At 38.7% G+C, this 20,110-nt stretch overlaps 2 protein-coding genes across 2 annotated transcripts; one reads left to right on the top strand and one right to left on the bottom strand.

Annotated features, from left to right (window-relative positions):
* The first annotated feature begins 727 nt into the window (after positions 1-727).
* On the top strand, positions 728-14,095 carry LACTB (lactamase beta). The gene is made up of 6 exons (XM_083850900.1): positions 728-3,976; positions 4,520-4,586; positions 6,816-7,006; positions 7,335-7,680; positions 9,260-9,425; positions 10,726-14,095. The coding sequence occupies exons 1-6, from the start codon at positions 3,722-3,724 to the stop codon at positions 11,267-11,269; spliced, it is 1,569 nt and encodes a 522-aa protein (XP_083707026.1). The 5' UTR covers positions 728-3,721; the 3' UTR covers positions 11,270-14,095.
* Positions 14,096-14,955: 860 nt separating this feature from the next.
* RPS27L (ribosomal protein S27 like) lies at positions 14,956-18,246 on the bottom strand. Its single transcript, XM_083850946.1, has 4 exons — positions 18,100-18,246; positions 17,857-17,965; positions 16,223-16,333; positions 14,956-15,150 (listed from the first exon to the last, which is right to left on the bottom strand). The coding sequence occupies exons 1-4, from the start codon at positions 18,103-18,105 to the stop codon at positions 15,122-15,124; spliced, it is 255 nt and encodes an 84-aa protein (XP_083707072.1). The 5' UTR covers positions 18,106-18,246; the 3' UTR covers positions 14,956-15,121.
* Between the last annotated feature and the right edge of the window lie 1,864 nt (positions 18,247-20,110).

Genomic DNA, 20,110 nt, shown 5'->3' with positions numbered 1-20,110 from the left:
CAATCTTTTCAGCATTCCTTTCCCTGACATGCAAACTATTTCCCAGGCTCCATCCTGTTTCTAGGATCTCTGTCAGACTGCATGCAACTCATAAAACAAAGGAAGTAGCAATGTGGCACTATGAAACTTTCGTTTTCTATTTTATTGAAAGTAAATAATTCCCAAGTGACACATCCTCAGCACACAGAAAAAATGAGTAAATTAGGGAGAGTTACATTTCTTTTATGGTGTGTGTAAAAAGCAAACAACAACAAAAAGCATTGGCCAACCTGTAGTGCTGTATATAAGTCCAGGTATGAGCTGCTGCTTAGAAGGCAGGACCAGCCACCAGTCCTGCTGGGCTCCTGGTTGGGCTTGGGGACCACCACTGCTGCTGCTTTGTTTGTTTATTTGTGATGGGGACATTAGGTATGGCAGAACTGTGCTGCTGGTCTGACGACAGCAGGATCAGTGCTGCTAACTGAACTCCTCAAGGAATAAAGATAAACAAATGTCTGAATCATAGGTCAAACACAGCTGAAGATAAGCACATCGGTCTCTGTCTAAAAATCCAATGTTTTTAATGCTATTTTTTCTCTTGCTTCAGACATCTTTTGCATGTTTCAAGATTTGTTCCTGATTAATGTTTGTGGGCTAAGTTGGAGAATTCACCAACTCATGATCTTAGTTCAAAAAAAAAAAAAAAAAAGCTCAGAGAAGACTTTAATCTTAGCATCAAACTGTAAGTACACACCTATTTACATATCTGTTCAGGAAGAGATACCTGGTTTTTGGCTGGGTCTAACTGTTTTAGTGTTAATGTAATGGTACATGTACTGTAAGCAGGCAGGTGTTACCTTACTTTATAAATATCCCGAGAACTGCTTACTGACCAAGAGCAAGCAAATAATGTAAATGGGTGAGGAGTCTATAAGAGCAACTCCATTCTGTAAGACCGTGACAACCACAAGAGATCCAACTGTAGTGGAACTGTCCTTTTTGCTAAGTGGTTAAACTAATAAAGTTTCTTACTGCCATCTGCTGTATGAATGTGTCAAACCAGACGGAAATAAAAATTGTCTTGGTTCTCAAATAAATGAAAATGCTTCTGAAAAAGAGAGAAATCAGAGCTTGATTTCTGTCTATGCCTAATGTTCCTCTTGTCATCTTTACAAAATTAGATTTTTTTAAAATAATCTTTAGAAACATTGTGTGATCAAGGGAATCATTATCCCTTTATTCTGTATCTTCCATCAACATCAGCTTCACCTATATCTGTGTACATATACGTAGATGACTTATTTAATTGCTGCTTTCCTGTTTTTCTTCATTTTATCTGGCACAAATGCAGATCCATTTTTTGACAATTTTAGCTTTTACCTGCTATTTTCCATGTGATTCAACATTTTTAGATCTAGAAGTTAGTTGTTTAAGTCTTTACAAAACTTAAAATCTCAGGAGATTAATGAAAATTTTCTATTGCTATTAGTGAGTGTAGAGACTTCTCAATACCTTAGAACTTTACCAAGATGCAACAGATAAGGGCAGGCCATCTTGTGCTTCTGGATTTAATGCAAAATTCTTCGCTAAAGCAATCAGAGAATAATGACACAATCTATTTCTGGCTTAGGCATATTCAAAAGTGTGGTGTCAAAGTTTTCCTGCTAAGCAGGTTAATTAAGAATTAAGAGAATCGTCCTGCTGCAAAATGCTATCTGGGACAGTTCAGTGCAGCAACAATGAGTTACTAGAAAGCAAATACAGCATCTTGGACCATTTGAGTATGAATTGGTACCATGACAAACAACTGTGTTTTACTGAGAAACAGTAATGAGAATAAATGCCTGCAGTGAAGTGTGGATCATCTGGTGTACATTTGACTTCACACATGAAAGCTATTTAGCCTGACTTCTTGCAAAATTCTGCAGTTTTTGAGATCAGCAGACATGAAGAAGGACATCATATGCCTTAGGTTAGCATCTCAGAAATTTCTCATAGCATATGCAGAGTTCTAGAAGGACAGGTTACCCACTTTTGCTTACAAATACAGCTCCTTTTTTCATTTTTTTTTCCATTTATAAGTACTTTTATTCTTTGTCAACATTTATAACATTCAGGGAGTGGTCCTATTAAAGATTCTTAGCTGTTGTTCAACAATCCTGTAATGGGTATATGTGTCTGTTATTGTCTTGATACCCCAGAAAAGCTCCACGAAAGAAATGGCAAAGCAATGCACAATCCATCAAACTGGATGCTGGGTTTGCAGCACAAGGACCTTTCTGCATTGCTATGTAATGGTAATCCTGGTCAATCTACTTTGTATTTGCAAGGTTTAAGGTCTTCAGAACAGTCTAGTTAAAGGCATTCTCTTAAAAGGACTTACTTCGAACAGCTGAAAACAAAGGTCACTCTGATCATTTCTCAACTGCTTGTACACCACTGCATTTTCCAAAGTATGTCAGGGGCTCAGCTACTTTCAGTATCAGCCCTAGGATTTTCTACACATCATGGACCATATCATATAACATCATGGACATTTGGGACCATATCATATAAATCAGTCCCTCACTGTCCTTCCCTATTGCATTTGACTCTTGATCTAGGTAGTCTGCAATCATAAAGAGCAGCAGTAATAAGTGATTTAAAAAAAAAAAAAGACTGAAATGAACTGTTAATGGAAGGAGGGAACCTAAGATCATCATCTGCTGTAATTAGCAATTTCACAGCACTGTTGAATAGGAAGGTTTATGACTGAGTATCTTAATGCTAACAAAGATGTTTTGATGACCCGGTTAGACACATGGACTAACAATTCCACAAACACTGTTGAGTGGCTCTGGATTTGCCTTTGCAGTAGGCACTTAAAATCCCCTTAATTGCTAATGAAGGGCTCCTCTGAGGATCCCAAGTCTGCAGATTTATCCACTTGGCAAAGCTCACAAGAGTCCTGGTTATTGGACGGGTCTTGCATCTAGCTGATATGATGTACAGCATATCGATCACAAGCTGTTGATACACTGAAAATTCTCCTGCTTTCTTGAGTAATAAATATTATGATTTGGTCACCCTTCGGTCCAATTAGCTATTAAGTCAACATTCAGATCATTAGAAAGAGAGCTATTAAAAGTTTATTGGCAACCAGTATGGGGAAAGTTTAAAGGAAACTTGTCTGCGATACTTTAAAACCTGTCTGAGATACTTAAAAGTGTAATTTGGAGGGCACTTGGCATGTCTCTCTGGTCTTTGAGCAACTACATGGAAAACCTTCAGTGAGCCAACGCTCAATGCTGTTAGCACTGTTGTAGGCTGAAACTTGACTCTAAACCTGGCATTTGGAAATTCTACCTTTGTTAATAATTTCTTATAAATTTAGATTAAATACGCTCATCTAGCAGTTAAAACGTTTGGTGTTTCTTGGTTTGGTTGTCTTGGTGTTTTGCCCTGTGAGGAGGGGCTGAGGACCCCTGGGCTGCCCAGCCTGGCCAAGAGGAGGCTGAGGGGGACTGCCGGCTCCCCGCAGCTCCATGAGGCGGGCAGCGGGGCCGCCCTCTTCCCGCCCTTTCTCCGCCCGCTTTCCTGCCCGTACTCCGGCGGCGGGGTCGGGCTGGGGAGCCGCCGTGAGGGGCAGGGCGGGCGGTGCGGCCCTGCCGGGGCTCGACGCGTTCGGAGCGCGGCCGAGCGAGCGTTCGGGAGCGGCTGGAGCCGCCTGGGCCGGGGCGGGCCGGGGCGGGGAGGCGCTGCCATGTACGGGCTGGTGCGGGCCCTGCGGCAGGCGGCGACCCCCGGGCGGCTGGCGGCGGCCCGGCGAGGGGGCGGCGGCGCCGGGGGACGGCCCTGGGGCTGGGGGCTGGCGCTGGGGCTGGCGCTGGGGGTGAAGGTGCCGGCGGGCTGCGAGGCCGGCGGCGGGCAGGAGGAGGAGGAGGCGACCCCGGCGTCGTCCTCTCGGGGCTTCGGCGCGGCCATCGAGAGGAGCCGGGACCTGCTGCGGAGGATCAAGGTGCTGGGGGGTCGCTCAGGACGGGCTGAGGAGGGGCACGGGCGGTAAGATGGCCGCCAGGGGGCCGGGCGCCAGAGAGCAGTTCTTGAGGGGGGCAAGAAGGCGGGGGGGCCGTGAGGGCTGCAGAAGGGGTGCTCTGAAGGCGTGCTGCCCTTCTGAAAAAGGAAACGCAGCCCCTGGAAGGAGTGCGTGCACTTAGGAGGTGGTGCTGGTCACAGCCTGCCTGTGGACTCTTGTCTGAGTTTTGTGCGTCTGGCTCGTTAAGTTCATTAAATTATGAAATAAGTTATTTTCATTAAGTTGTTATTACGATGCTAAATGTATTTTTCAGAGTTGCTGAGTTGAAGTCTTTGTTTCTTGAAAACAATTTATACCTGTTTGGACCATCTAGTGTTTAATATAATTTCAGTTATAATGTGGCAACGATGTGCAAGCATATTTCTAATTATAGGATTGCTTTTGTATCTTTAGAGCTTGGGAGAAGGTCTTTATTAACTGTAAAGATTCTTTGTTTTCACTACTTTTTTCTTTCTTTTTTGACAGGATGAAGCAGGAATCCCAGGTATACTAGTTGGAGTCTCTGTAGATGGAAAGGAAGTCTGGTCAGAAGGTCAGTATGTGGGGTTACTGGTTGTGTGTATTCCTGGGAAGTGATGAACAATTCAGACACACCGTTCGGGCCAGGATTTCATCCACTTGATGTCTTGTCTCACGAAAGTGGTCAGAAACAGGTGCCTAGGGAGCATGAAGTGGTACTTTCCTTGGTAAACTCTGTTAACATCCAGGAGTCAATAACATACCAACTTCACGAGTATGCTAGTATATATCAGTGTTTATGTTTAAGAACGTTTCTTTCATTAATTTGTCAGATCAGTCTTTGACTGTACATGCACTCTAGGCATACACCTGTAGTGTTGTCTGGTGGAAGTGTGATGGGAGGTTAAAAACCTGTTTTCTCCCTAGGAACTTACTTGACAGTCAAAGTAATAATGACTTGCATTTGGTGATCTCTCTCCTGTTTCTTGGCTGAGGTGTAGATTGTTACTAGGAAGGTACTGAGATTTAACAACTGTCATCCTTTCAGAAGTTGCAAGTGATTGTTCTGGTTATACAGGTTAGTTTTAAATAGTCTGCAGTTTTGCTCATCGTAGACATTTGATGTTCATTATAAAAAATACAATGTCTGTTTTTAGAAATGTTTTCATAATCAGTTGTGTTTTTGTTTTTTCCTTTTTTGGACAAATAAGGTAATGGTAATAAAAAGAAATGTATTTCATGAAGGTGTTAAAGAATTTGAAAAAAAAATCTAAGATTTTAACTAACTTTATTCTGACAGTGTTTTAATTAATGAATATTTTTATAACTGTAAAGCTGATTATAGTTCTCCATTTCTCTTATTGTGACAGAAGTGAATAGCAGATTTTCTGGTACCTGGCCTGATAAAGACAACTGTACTACAAACTCAATCACAAAATCTTTCAAATAGGATAGTTTTTTCTTGTCTCAGCTTATATGTAACGAAAGCAGAGGTTTTTCTAAGACTCCTGTGGAATCCCTTCCTTGACATTCACGAAGGTGCTTGAGGGAACTTGTGCCTGGGTTGTGGTTTATCACCCTGACTGCCATATCCCATAGCAAGGCAACTACGTGGGGAAGCATAAGCCATGATGGAGGTTTCTGTACAGTGCTGTGTGTGGATACAGAAAACAGCATTGCCTTGAGAAAGGCAGCTGGGACGTGGATAACATTGTTTTAGTAGGTTTCTAGCTCATTTTGTTTTCCTCCTCCGTACTTCATGGGGGGAAAAACAGGATCAGGTATAAGTCAAATGTATGTTGTGACTGGTATCAAACCTGTTTTCTTGCTAATTTGGTGAGAGCAATTTGAGTTTCAGAAGGTATTTTCCTTAGCAGTATGGCATTTGCATTCATAGACACAGTGCAAATGCTCAAGTAGTAATTTTACATAAAAGGAATGAAAGAAAACGTCTTAGGCAACTGATATAATTGATTTTATTTCTTGTATTTTGGCAAGTTTTGTTGCTGAGTAGTTTACTATTAGGCTACTGTGTTATATAGCCAGACAATGCATTGCTTGCAGGCTTTACAAATGTGTTTGTACTGAAAGCTGCAAGTGTATCATCACTGTACTTCATAGCTTTTTCTGCTGAAACATCACTTACACATTTTCTTCAAACCCAGCTCAAAATGAAGACTACTTTGGGCGTCTGGTAATGCTTCATTAATGCCAGTTAGTGCTACTCATGCATTGGTTTTATAGGGAAAACACTGATATGGGGATTCTTAAGTTGTCTTTTCATTGAAGTCAGGCTAGAAGGTGGTGAAACAGACTGTTTTGTGATCTTTACAGCTTAGGTAATTGCTGTGAGGTTTTTGAGTAATTTCTTAATTTCTATATTGATAAAATAAGACCTTTTAGTGGTTTTTAACCTTTATTTTAGAGAAATAAAAGAGTATTTAGGACTGTTGGAGAATTATTTTACAATCTATGTTTTGTCGTCTTTAGTTTTCCTACATTAAATATTTGACCTCAGGAGGATAAATTTTGACTTAATCTTCAACCTTGTTTAGGGTTATGTTTGTTTTGTGTGCTTAATCATTAATTTGGGTTGATGTTGGTTAATACCATGGGCTCTGATTAACCTATCCTACTAAATACTGTTGTTCATTTAATTAAAGCAGGAGCATGCTTACAATGCTTCATTTCTCAGTTCAGCTAGAAGAAATATATTTTGAGGTGCCAATAAATCTAGTAATTTGCAAATAATTCAGCATGTCTCTATGTAAAAATGTTTACCGCTGTTTTTATTGTCTTAAAGGTTTGGGTTATGCTGATGTAGAGAATCGTGTTTTATGTAAGCCAGAGACGATCATGCGAATTGCTAGTATTAGCAAGTGTCTTACCATGATGGCCATTGCTAAACTGTGGGAAGAGGGGAAACTGGACCTAGATGCTCCAGTGCAGAAATACGTCCCTGAATTTCCAGAAAAGGTCTACGAGGGTGAAAAGGTACATAGTTGTTTGTTTGGATTTTGTTCCTGCCATTGCACAGCCATATGTGTACAAGTGCTGTATTACCTCTTCCTGTAAAACACCAGAAATCATATAGAAATAGTACTGATATTTGCTGCTTGAAAAAGAAACGCTGGAAATTTGGATCTTCAGTTTTATAGTGTGTGGTGTGCATATACTTATTTATTTATTTTAACTCCTTTTAATACACGATGCTTAAAAGCTCTTATGTCTCTGTCCCTTCCTCATGTTGAGTTTTACTTTCTGGTGAATCAGTTTGCATTGTGTGTTTAATCACAGAGCTCATGTTGTTCATTCTACCTAGGTCACTATTACTACAAGACTGTTAGTTTCACACCTGAGTGGGATTCGTCACTATGAAAAAGATATTGCAAAAGTAAAGGAAGAAAAGGAAAAGGCAAACAGAGCATTGAAACCAACAAAACCCAATCAGGATAAAGAACAAAAAGAGAAGGATGGTAAAGGCATTGAAAAAACTGATTCTGTCAAACCAAAGAAAGCACACGAAGGTGAAGTAAAAAGCCGAAATTCAAAACCTGGCAAGAGAGACAAGGAATTTGAACAGGAGGAGTATTATTTGAAGGAAAAATTTGAAAGTGTGATCGAGTCACTGAAAATATTTAAAAATGATCCTTTATTCTTCAAACCAGGTGAGTTACTACTCCTTTAGACCAAAATATACTTTTCTGGTGATTTTTTGTTTGTTTGTTTGTTTCAAGTTGTTTTTATATGCAGTGAGGTTAGTAGGGCCCGATAAATAGAACTTAACAGAACCAGTGTTTGTGTGTTTTGCTTAATTTTTTTTCCTGTGCCCTGTTAAAAGCTCAGTGGAGAAATATTTGGGCTGATCTATACAGACTGTATAGTCATGTAATTGTCCTTCCGCTGACAACTTTTTTGATGACTGAACTGATCAGGACTTCAGTAGTTCAATTATGGATATCTATCTTGTATAGGTATCTTAAACAATATGCTGACTTAAAAAATTATGCTTATATGGGTACTTTCTAATGGTGTATCTGCAGTATCAAGCAGGTTCAAAAAAGGATGTAGGTTAGTCTTAAAAGGTAAAAAGTAATACAGAGAGTCTAAGATAGTGCAAAGGTGGGACCTCAGGTAGAAATAAAACTTCTCTTAGGAGTTCTGAGTAATGCAGTTAAGTGCTATGAAAATATCATTTCAAAGTATGTTTTAACAACTTTATGTCTACAAAGTATTTTGTAAGCAGATACCAGCTTGTTGTGTGCATGTTCTGGAGACCTTCTAGATTTGAACCAAAAACAACATTATTGAGGCAACAGATCAGAGCTAAATAATTATATTGAAAGACCATGAAGTCATAGAACTGCCGAGGTTTGTTATTATTGGAATTATATAATTCAGTTGTAGAGAGAACTTTGAAGAGTTTCAGGTGTAAGTTCTAAATGAGTTAGGTTAATAGACAAATGATACCCATTGCTGATAAACAGTAAATAATGTGTGTTTATGGGGCGAGGGATTGGAAGGCTGAGAAGCTAACATACCATCTTGGGGGTTCTAGGAATCATATCAAGTAAGGGATCTGTCTTGACTCTGGACACTTCGATGAAAACTGTTGCTTGATATATGGATGTTTCATAAAAGGTGTTAGCACCAGTTAAGATTAAAAACAGGAAACATCATCTAAAATAATACACATTACTGTTCATATAATATTCCAGAATATTCCAGAACTAGAAACATAGAACTATAGACATAGTGATAAAAGTGAGTAAGGCCTTGGGAAACCTTGAGTGAGTGTACTGTTGTCTTTCTGTCTTTATAGTACAGATGCTAACAAGTTAGGTAGTTCAGCAACTCTTAAGTAATTTCGTGGTTTGCTTCAGCTCTCCAAATCCAGATATAATTGTTAGAACTAATATGGCAAATTGCGTGTAAAGAATGTTAAATGTCAGTCTTTATATTTCAGCATGAAACCTGGCTGTACATGCAGATTCCTGAAAAAAAATTTAGTGCTGCTCTTAGAGCTACCTGCACTTAGCAACCGTCTGTCTGCTGCCACACAGCAATTGCTAGGACCCAGTATCATAAGCAAGTGTTTTACATCCAATTAAAATTGGGGGTGGGGTCTTTAAATTGATTATTTATTGCTATACATAGCTTTATTTGCACATGTGATTACTTAAATGGGATGCCTATGGTATAAAACATAAGCATCATGAAACTAACCTTTTTCCCTTTTTCTTTAAGGTAGTCAGTTCTTGTATTCAACATACGGCTTCACCCTCTTAAGTGCTGTTGTAGAGAGAGTTTCGGGACAAAAATTTACAGATTATATGCTAAAAATGTTTCGTGACTTGGATATGCTGTCAACTGTACTAGATGACAATGAAGCAATGATATATAACAGAGCAAGGTAAACAAGGATGAATTTTTACTCTTCTTTCTACAGTGATCGTTCTTTCTATCTTTGAGCAAACTGAATTGAGAACATGCAATTTCTTTTTGGTCAGGTCTTTAAAGAAGTGGCTTATGTTATTTCAAAGTTAGTCATGTAACTAACTGATTTTATGTTAGTATTATGGTATTAGTTCTGCAATTAATGTGAAATTATGGAATGGGAAATAAGTTTTTCCTATTATAAGGGCATATATGGGGCAGGCAAGTGGCAGAGGTGACTTGGAAGTTTGCATTTAGTTTGGTTACAATTAAGCAGGTAAGTGTAAATAGATGAAAATGGAGTAATAAGGATTGAGTTTCTCATCTGTCTGGAGCCTTATTTTACTGAGCCACTCTGATTTGTTGACACCTGATTTGTTAAATTTTGTTGCTGGAGGAAGATTCTAACAATCAAAAAAGCAGGTTATAGAAGAAAAAATATGAAAATGAGGTTCAAACCTCATAAAAGTTTGGATTTTAAAGTGCTCTAACAGGGTAGAAGTTATGAACATATTGGCTTCAAGGTTTATAGTAGTACTTATATTTAAGTGTTGTTAACTGTTATAAAAGTGACACTTTACAACAGCAGTTGGTAATCTTTTAGGGATAGTTTTACTGCTGTATTCTAAGATGCTTTGAGCTGGTGTTTATTTTGCTTGCAAATTTTCAGAGGTTCTGTACTGCTGTTGCGCTGTTCATTCTGCATTTATAGTTGGTAGTTTTCCAATTTGAATTTTAATGGAAGGTTTTGCAAGACTCTCTTTTTACCCTCGCTGTTGTTAGTAGTTTCAGAATGTTCAGTTGTATATAGTAACTGTAACGAGGTGAGGGGAGAAACCAATCACAAATGAAAACTACTGTCTCAGAACAGTCCATGTAAGACTTGCTGAAGTTTCGGTTTTGTGTGTGATAATCACAGTGTAGTAATAAGATTCCTCTTCCTTGAAACACTTTAAATCTAGTACAGGCATTTGAGAGAAGTCCTGTGCTGGCTGATCTACAGGTTTCTATCCGGTCTCTTACTTGTATATTGCCTTCATTCTTACTGTATCCTAATGAGAAGTAGAAGGATTAGTACTTACATTGAAACTAAGCTTCTAAGCTTAATTTTTGTTTTTCCCATCTGAATTTTTTGTTAATTTTTCTACAAATGAAATACACTTAAGGAAAATGTTTTAAAGACAAAGTTTCATGAGACAAAGGTAATACACGCTCAGTTTGCCCTTTTAAGGTTGTATTACGTAGTATCTGAGATGACGAGTTTCCTTGAATTCTAGGTGTTACGTTTACAACAAAAAAGGACGTCTGGTAAACGCACCGTATGTGGACAACTCTTACAAATGGGCTGGTGGAGGCTTTCTGTCATCAGTAGGTGACCTTCTGAAATTTGGAAATGCCTTGTTGTACAGTTACCAAGCTGGACAATTTAAAAACAGTAGTGGCAAACTTCTTCCTGGGTACCTCAAACCAGACACAGTCGCAATGATGTGGACCCCAGTGCCAAAAACTGAAGTGTCATGGGACAGGGATGGTAAATATGCAATGGCTTGGGCTGTAGTAGAGAAAAAGCAACAATATGGATTTTGCAGACAGCAGAGACACTATGCATCTCATACAGGTGGTGCAGTGGGGGCAAGTAGTGTCCTCCTGATTCTTCCTGAAGATCTGGACTCCAAAGCCATAGACACTGCGCTAGTGGCACCACCTAGAGGAGTAATTGTTAGTATTATTTGTAATATGCAATCAGTTTCCCTCAACAGCACTGCCTTAAAGATTGCAAGGGAATTTGATAAAGAAAAACGGGCACAATACATAGATTAAAAAAAAAAAAGAGAGAGAGAGGTGTAACTGAACTCACTGTACTGAAACATAGAAAATGGAGAAGGAGATCAAATTAGACTCTGAGATACGTAAGAATACATGAGGAAAAAGTATCAACAGTACACTTAAGTGTGGCACCACTAGCAGAACTTAAGCGTGGCTGGAATTCATCTCTCAGGGAAGTTTCTAACCTATAGAAAAGAAAAATGTAACAGTCAAATTTGACTTCCTGCGTTACCTGTGCAAATTATCCCTTTAGAAGCAGGTTTTCTTTCCTCATCTAGTTAAGTACTTGACAAAGATTAAAAAAGAAAAAGAAAAAAAAAAAGCATTGGTTTCTTGTGCTGAGTACAACAAAAAGTTATCTACCTTAAATATTAAGCTTTCAAACAACTTGCACATCTTGATTTGGAGGTCTGCCAGAACCGTTCACCATTACTTCAAAATGGTTTTAGTGTTGACTTTTGTACTTTTACATACAGCTTTTCTTATTTGTCTGAAAAGCAAAAAACAAAGCTACCTCCAGAATGAAGAAGTACCAGAAGTACACTTTTTGTCGGAGTTACAGATTGCAAAGAATTAGGAAATGAGCCTAGAATGTGTGTAAATCATTCGTTATTTATATGTTTTCACTTCCATTTTTATTACACAGAGAACATGAGATTACTGTACCGTGGAAATAAGGGTATTATTTCACAGGTCAATATTCCCAAATAGCATGATATGATGAGCTGTCGGTCTCATTGTTACTGGATGATAGACATGATTACTTCAGTAGTAGAAATAGTAGCTTGTAGCTGGAAATGGCACTGTATTCTAGAACGTAGATGTTCTTTAAGATACAGGAATAAGGAACTGAAATCAGTAAAATTTGAAGCCAGTAGTAGAAGTCTTGAAGACTTGGAGATTTTTTTTTATTTTTTTTTCCCCAAACCATCCTTTTCTCCGTTTTGAAGACCTGCCTCAAGGAGTTACTTTTGTACAAAGCCAAACAAGAAATTGTGGTAGACTTCCAGATAAGTATTATCTTTTTTTTTTTTTGAGAGAAATAAAATAATAGCTGATTATATTAATTTTATATATTCCATAATGGCATGGAAGATCTCCATGATCTCCGAAGCTCTTTTGTGCTCACTCTACTTCCCTTGTAGTTATATCAGACATCATTTCCAGATTGAGACAAAAAAAAATATCCTTCAGAAAAGGTTTGAATACTTACATCTCTGCACCATTTAGCAGCTCTGCTTTGCTGAATATAAAGAGCAGTATGTCTTGAATAACAGTTGAGGTAAGATAGCTTGGGAAAGATGCAGGTATGACTATTCTTTGGCATTAACTTTGTAGTTGATGCCTGCTATGTGATGAAACACCATGTTGTCAGCTCTGTTCCCTGTGATTTTTTTTTTGGCTAAGACAGACAAACCAAGAAATGTATTATTTTGAGGTGTCAGTGCTCTACCTGCATTTTTAATTGACAATAGGGCTGTTTTACTACTCTTCATAATTTTAATTGTTCTTGTGCCTTAAAACAGTAAAAAGTTACACCTGAACTATTTGTTTTTTCTAGCCCACGAAAATTTTGCTTTTGTATTTATGAATTATTGGTTGTCTTGGTATCTCAAGAATATCAAATCAGTAAAGGCAAGCTAGGTAAACCTTTCTGAACAAACTTACCTTTGGTGATGCAATGTATTCACTTACTCCCATTTGAATCTTTAATATTGTTTGACAATTCAATACTGGAGATACTCATCTTCAAAGGCAGCATTTTTTTCCAGTCTCGAGCACCAACTAGCTGCGTAAACATGCAGCAGCAGAAGTCATTGCCCATTTTACACAGGGAACAAGAGTAAGTAGTTCTGAGTTGTCCCCATGTTCAAGAATACCTGAACAGAAGTTGACCAAATACAATATTTTAAATATAGAAACTCTGAAAAGTAACGCTGCTACTTTAGGATCCGTTGTACTTTAGCAGACTTTTCTTGTATGACGCATTTATTTTGCAAATAGTAGTTATTCTCAGAAACAACTTTGTGTACTTCAGAAGCAACAAATTTAACTTACTGACCATTGTGACTGGGTTTAGACAAAAATTGAGCGTGTAGAAGGTGTAGGTCTATTATTATGCTTGCCTACATATGACTGAACAGTAATAAATGCAAATGTTTGAAGTATGTAAGAAAGTGAATAATGCTAAGAAGTGTCGTAAGATACTTTTAACACTAAGATATTAACAAGCCTCTTGTTCGCATCATAGAATATGTTTAGCCACCACCTTCTTATATGCGAAGACCACATTATTTTTATCTCCTGTAACTTAAGGCTTTAAAAGTCTGTTATCATATGTACAGTACTGGAAATGTTATGGACTCTACATTTCATCTTCCAGCACCTGTAGCAAAATGGGTCAGTAACTTTCTCTGATGTGGTACTTAATCATAAATCTTAAGTTCTTCTGTTGGGGTCAGGGTGGGAAGAGAAAGCAGGTAGGGGTGACTAGAAATCAGTCTGACTGTTAGCACATGTAGTCAGGTCACAAGTGATTTAATATTGCTACTGTCATCTTTGTTCTGAAACCAGTTATTTGATAAACTGGCATGAAACGGGGGAAACTGGTAAATTAAGAGCAACTTAGGTGACTCACATGCTCTTAAATTAACTTTTATTGTGAAAACAGTGGTGCTGACATAAAAGTGTACTTCTTTTAAAGGCATGTGTACAAAATTGGTGCATCTATTTCTGTATCAAACACCTACTTTTTGCATCAGTAATTATCAGTATTCGCTGTGTGAATTAACTGAAATAAAACGTTTCAAATGCACTGAATTACAGTATCAGTTTTTTTTAATTGACTAGAAATTTACCGCTTTTTTTATGAAAAGAACACAAGTTGATTAGAAATTCCCAATAATAAGGCCACCAAGACAGGTGATATTCTGAAAGATGTTGACGTGTAACTCAAGACTTTATGTAGTAAAACGAGATAAATGTAAGGTAGCATGCTTGACGCGTTTATAATGGTTTTAAAAAGAAATTTCCATTTTTGAATAGCCATTTAGACAGGGATTGATTTTAAGAGCTAACTAAAAACCTGCTTCCTTATTGCAAAAAGGTAATTATTTCCATGCTTAATACTGAAAATAAGCGTGGTTTTACTGTCCTAGTCATTCACAGCTGTTAGTGTAGTTTGTTGACTTACTGTTGCTTGTATGCCATATGCCTTCTCTATCCTGAATGCTTTCAGTATTTTGCAAAACGCTTTCTTTTTTTTTGTGTGTGTAGGAATCTCAGTATAGAATGCAGTTTCTAGACCAGATTAGAGGAAGGGAAAGCCATGCATTCCAGAAAAACATCTGAACATAAGTGAGTAATTTCATATTTGAGATTAACTATCACCATGTTCCACGACATGGTAAAGGGACTAAATCAGTGGTGAAAGGAAGTAAGCTGCATGTCCTTCTTAAATCTGTCTAGCCTTTGTAATCTGTGCAATCAGAGCTGCTACAGTGATAAAATATACCCAATGTACTCTTGCAGCAGTCTGTCACCATATGGTAAACACTGCTGATGATTAATGTAGGGAAGGATGCAGCAAGTCCAAGGTTCAGATTTTTATATTAAATGACAACACCCAATTATAGTACACTGTTTAAAACTATAGAAATAGAGCTCAGTTGTCCACAAACTTGCACTTCAATCTGTTTATTGAAAAAGATTCCAGCTCATCAGTCACCAGTACCATGTCATTTTTACAAAATCAATCATAATTACATTGTTATATTAACAGACATTTTCTTAAACAACTAAGGCTTTCAGGAACACATATCCAGAGCCCTATGCTGAAAAGAATACTTAGTGTTGCTTTCTTCTAAAGGAGCAGCCTGCAAAGAAATCACAAGTAGAAATATGAATAGTCTTAAATTGCTAGATGACATTGAAAAATTGTTCACCCAACTGAAGTTGGGAAACTGCATAGTAAATTTAAACTTTGTGTACCGTAAGAGGTAACTACCTAGCACATCAAGTTTACTCTAACCCAACATGGTCGTCTTGAACTCATTTTATGCTAAGGCACAGGTGTACTACTTTTTTTTTTTTTTGAGATGTCTTTTAAAGTTCCAGTCTACTGTTCTGTCTCTTAGTGGTACAAATCCTAAACTGGAACAGCAGCTAGGAGTGTTGGTACCTTTTCAACTGCTCAACGGCCTCATTTCAGGTATTCTATCCTCATATAAACTACTGCTGTATAGTATTACGTGGTACAAGCAGTACTATATATATGTATACTAAACTTTGTCCTTTAAATGTAAGGTGAGTGAAGTCTGGATTCATTCTTCAAATTTCTTGAAACCTTTATGTGTTTCCAGTGCTTTTCATATATACTAGCTATTAGATTATGGATCAAGACATCAGTGTTATAACCAGTTATCTGCATGTAATTAACAGTGGTTATTTGTTCCCTTAAAATTTATATAAATTTCAATTAAGTAATGTGAACTGCTTTACAGCACCACTGTTTAAAAATAAACAGGCAAGCCACCACTGACTAGCAGTGGCATGGAATCATATTAACCTAGCCCAAGTACCCTACTCCTTTAATGGTAACTTTTTTAACCCTTTAAAATTAGTTCAGAAATAAATAACCTTTAGTCTAGTGTTAGCCTGAAAGAAGATACAAATGAAAGCATCAAATATCAAGCATGCTTGATCGAAATGTAGCTGCCAAGTTCCCTGGCATATCTATCTGCATAGCTATTAAAAAAACAAAAAGCGCAGAAAAACTTGCAGGCTAGGGCCCAGTAACAATGTTTTTACTAGTTAACTAAGCATCTTGAAAAATAAGCTTTCCGGTATCAGTTTTCATAAATCAAAGCTAAAAGATTTGCGGACTATCACTACATAAACGCACAGTCTTAATTGGAGTATCGGGATTGCTTAAACAGTGCTACTTACCTTCTGTGAGCCTAGCCTTTCCCCCAGTAGGCTGACACAGGACAGTTGAGCAGCCTACACACAGAACTACTGTCTGAGCATGGCTGAATACAGTGGTGATCTTGTAGCACCCTGGAAAACAGCATTATTAAACTTTCCAATGAGTGTTTCTAGCATGTTTATAAATGTATGTGTAATTGAACCAGATACCCTAAATATACTTGTTTCAATTTAGTATTTTGTTACAAAGCATACCAAGTAAAACATTGTTACTGTAGTCTGAAACACTTATTTGTTTTTATTGATATGCATAGAAAAGCAAATTAGTTAACTGAATGGAACTGTTACACCTCCCCATGTGAAAAATCATCAACAGAGCCTGAGGGCTGACAAGCCCTAATTTACCTGCAGTATGTGTCCTGTAAAAAGTAGGAGCTGGGTACCTTATCTTCATCCTAGACTAGCCTTCTGTGCTGAATAAAAGAACCTTCTAGATAAATAAATAATTATTTGTTGTAGTAGAACATTGCTGAGCGTTGATCAAGTCTGTCAGCTGTGAATGTGTGCACTGCTGTTCAAAACTGTTTGCTTTCTGTTTAATAATTAGTGCACATAAGGCACATGCTCAGTTGTATTTTGTAAGGCTAGTGCCATGTTTACACCAAAAGACGTGCATAGAATAACTTCAGTGCATTCCAGATTCAAGACAAGCATCAGGAAAACTTTAACTTCTAAATTCTACAACTTTTGGAAAACATGAGATCAATCTCATAAATTTCTTATGCAAAAGAATTTGTGTGCCCTTCATTATTTGCCCTGAAAAGTAATTTTAATTAGGAGGAAAAGAGACAACTTGTAATGGATTTAATCCAGATGCGGATATAAGAAATAAATAAGGGTGAGCGTAGATGCCGTTTTCAGCATGTCTGGCCCAGAAAGATAGGATAAAAGTACACATGTCACAAGGAAGGTCCTCAGAAAGCTCTTCAATTAGAGTTTTTTTAAAGTAAACAGTTTATTTCCAAACAGTTTTAATGACTTTACCTCACTTTTAGATGGAAAACAATGTCTGAGAGCTTCTTAGAAATCTAAACTACTAAAAATAGGATAATAAGAAAAAAATGAATGGAGGAAAAATTCCTTCTAGTCAAGATGATCACTACTGTAAGTCAATCTATGCATTTTTCTATTGTTTTCTTACTGTTATCACTTTCTAATGTTGCAGTACTGTCTAGGAGGTAAGTTACAACATTTGATTTCTGCACCTTAGCATGGTTGTATGTGTACACTGCAGCTCTATGTGTCCTTGTGAAGTGTTAGTTTTTATTTGAAACTTGGGCCATGGGTGATTTAAACCACCCATGTCATCTCACTTCTCAGAGGTGCAGATCTGAGGGGTTGTCTCCCACCCCCCGTGCCAGCTTTTCATAAAATATTATGTTGTTTTTCCTGTTTTAGACCTCTAGAAAAATAGCTAAATGGATCATTTCAGTTAATTTCTAAAAAAATGTTGAGAACGCTTTTAGTCTAAAGAAAGAAAAGTACATTTTTTCCCCCACAGAACACATAAACCACCTTTACAGAACAAGCATCCCCTCTTTGGTGATGCAGACCCCCAAGAAAACCCCTCTCCGTCCTTCCGCGTAGCCTTTTACCTGGGCACTTGACGTCCATGAAGTAGGAGTTGGGGCTCTGCACCAGCCGCTTCTTCTTGTGCTTCCTCTTCTCGTCCTCTAAGGAGGGATGCACCAGGTCCTTGGCCAGCTGCGGAGGGCAAGAGCAGAAAACGCACCCGCCGTCAAACCCCGCTCCCCGCCAGCCCCCAGCCGCCCTTAGAGAGGGCGCGAGGGCGGGGACGGGGACCCGATCCCCCCGCCCGGGCCCGGAGCGCCACTCACGGGCATGGCTGCCGCGCCGCCGCCCCTTGCCCGCCGCGCTTCCGCCGGGCGCGGGGCTCGGGCCGCTCTGGGCGCTCGGCGGACCCGGCTCGGTGGTTGGCGGCGGGCGGGCGGGGCGCGGGGCGGCCGCCGTGACGGGCCTGGGCTGCCATTGCCCCGGGAGGCGCTGGGAGTGCGGCGGGTTACGGGTGCTGCGTGGGTAACCCCGTGCTGGGGGTTCGCACGGGCTCCCGGGGACGGGTCTGCTGCTTTCCCCCAGGCAGCAGCGCCTTGGGATTCAACTGGAACCCGAGGAAGCACAGAGGAAGGCAAAAGCCGCAATATGGTGCCAGTTCTCTCATCAACAAATCTGCTCGTTTTCCCTTTTACAGATGAATGTGGCGCATAGGGAAAACATCTAAAATAGCATTCTCATGTAGTCACGTGTAGTTGCTAGAAATTCTAAAATAGGGTTTTTATATAGTCGAATGTAAGTGCTAGAAACAACATCAGCATTCAGGTAGTTCTCTTTTTGCCAGGCATCTTCATATCTTTGTTGGTGAAGAGATCGAGCTCTTAATTCTAATTTTTAGGTAATAAATCTAGAAGTCCCATATGCTTTTATTTTACATGTTGACTAAATTGTCATGCAGTGTGATGCTAAATTGTCATTTAGTGTGCTAAATGATGTGTTACTTGAACCTGTATATTCTTTTGCAGTTTCCCACCCCAGTCAAAAAGAAAAATACAGAAGAATTTCTGTGTTTAACTGCATTTAGAGAACCTATGAGACATGAATAAATCACAGTGGGAATGCAGAAACATTTTTTCATATATTCTGTTACTTGAGGATTTTTTTTCCCACGTCAGTAAAAACAATCATAGATATAATCCGTAAAGACTGCTGGATTTAATTGAATCAAATCCTGAACAGTTAGAAGTGTAATTCATTAGAAGCCCAGTAAGTGGCAGAAATAGACCTTGTAAAAATTGCTTAGTGTGAAAAGTCTTCTGAAAACATACAACAGGCAGCATGTAGAGCCACGTCCCTTTTGAAGAGAACTCACACATTTAACAAAATTTGTTTTAAAAGTTTGCCATGTGCACAAGTGAAGATGTGAATTTCATAGAGACATACCTTTCTCACAACAGTATTCTCAAAGCTGGCATGGCCTCTCCAGTGCTGCCGCTGTACACTTTCAGAGTACCTCCTCCCATGCCCCAAATCCTGCATTATTCTGCAAGAATAGAGCTATGCATTGTAGTGCTTCAAGGCATTTCATTGGCTCCTATTCTCGCCATCGCAACTATGGTCTTGTAACACTAATGTTATGTTAGCGTTATTTTGTTACGCTCTTGAGCGATGATGACACGGGGAGGTATTTCGCAAGTCTGTTTTGCTTTATCATGGGGCCTTTAATATGAAAAGCTGTAACTCATGCTGTCCTGTGCACGCTGTTCTGTGAAGCTAGGAGCCTAACCCAGTTAACAGCACAGCTGGAGAGGAGAGGTTGAGTTAGAGTCTGAAGGAGAATTACGATTTTCTTTGGTTATCAAAATAACTTCACCACATATAAAACACCACCACCAACAACAAAAAAGTAGAACTTCTGAAGTGTGGTCCTCCTGCACCTCTTCCTTCTAACTCTCCCTCCTTAAATGTCTTTCCTGCAAGGACCCTGTAGTGCTTGAGGACAACTTTAGATTCACAGTTTACATGAAAGATTGGTTTCTGTGGAAGGAGGGGCACACAGGATGATCTGAAAACAGGATGTGTTTTGGACACATCCCTCTGTTTGGTTCTCTATTTTGGTTTTACTGGGAGATTCATTTCCTTTTCATAGCTGTTTGTAGTTCAAAGTGACCTGCTAAATGACTCAGTTATAATGCATTACCTTCAGTCTTATGATAAAAAGTTGTTGTTTTTTTTTTAAAAAAAAAAGGTTTTAAAAGTTTTTTTTTTAAAGTATACTATTAAAGTATACTATTTGGAAAACAGAAACACAGCACTAAGTTGAGGTTGCAAGTTAAC

The sequence above is a fragment of the Anser anser genome (genome assembly GCF_964211835.1).
Source record: "Anser anser genome assembly, chromosome: 10".
NCBI classification, from domain to species: Eukaryota; Metazoa; Chordata; class Aves; order Anseriformes; family Anatidae; genus Anser; species Anser anser.
This window is presented reverse-complemented; position numbering and strand designations above follow the sequence as displayed.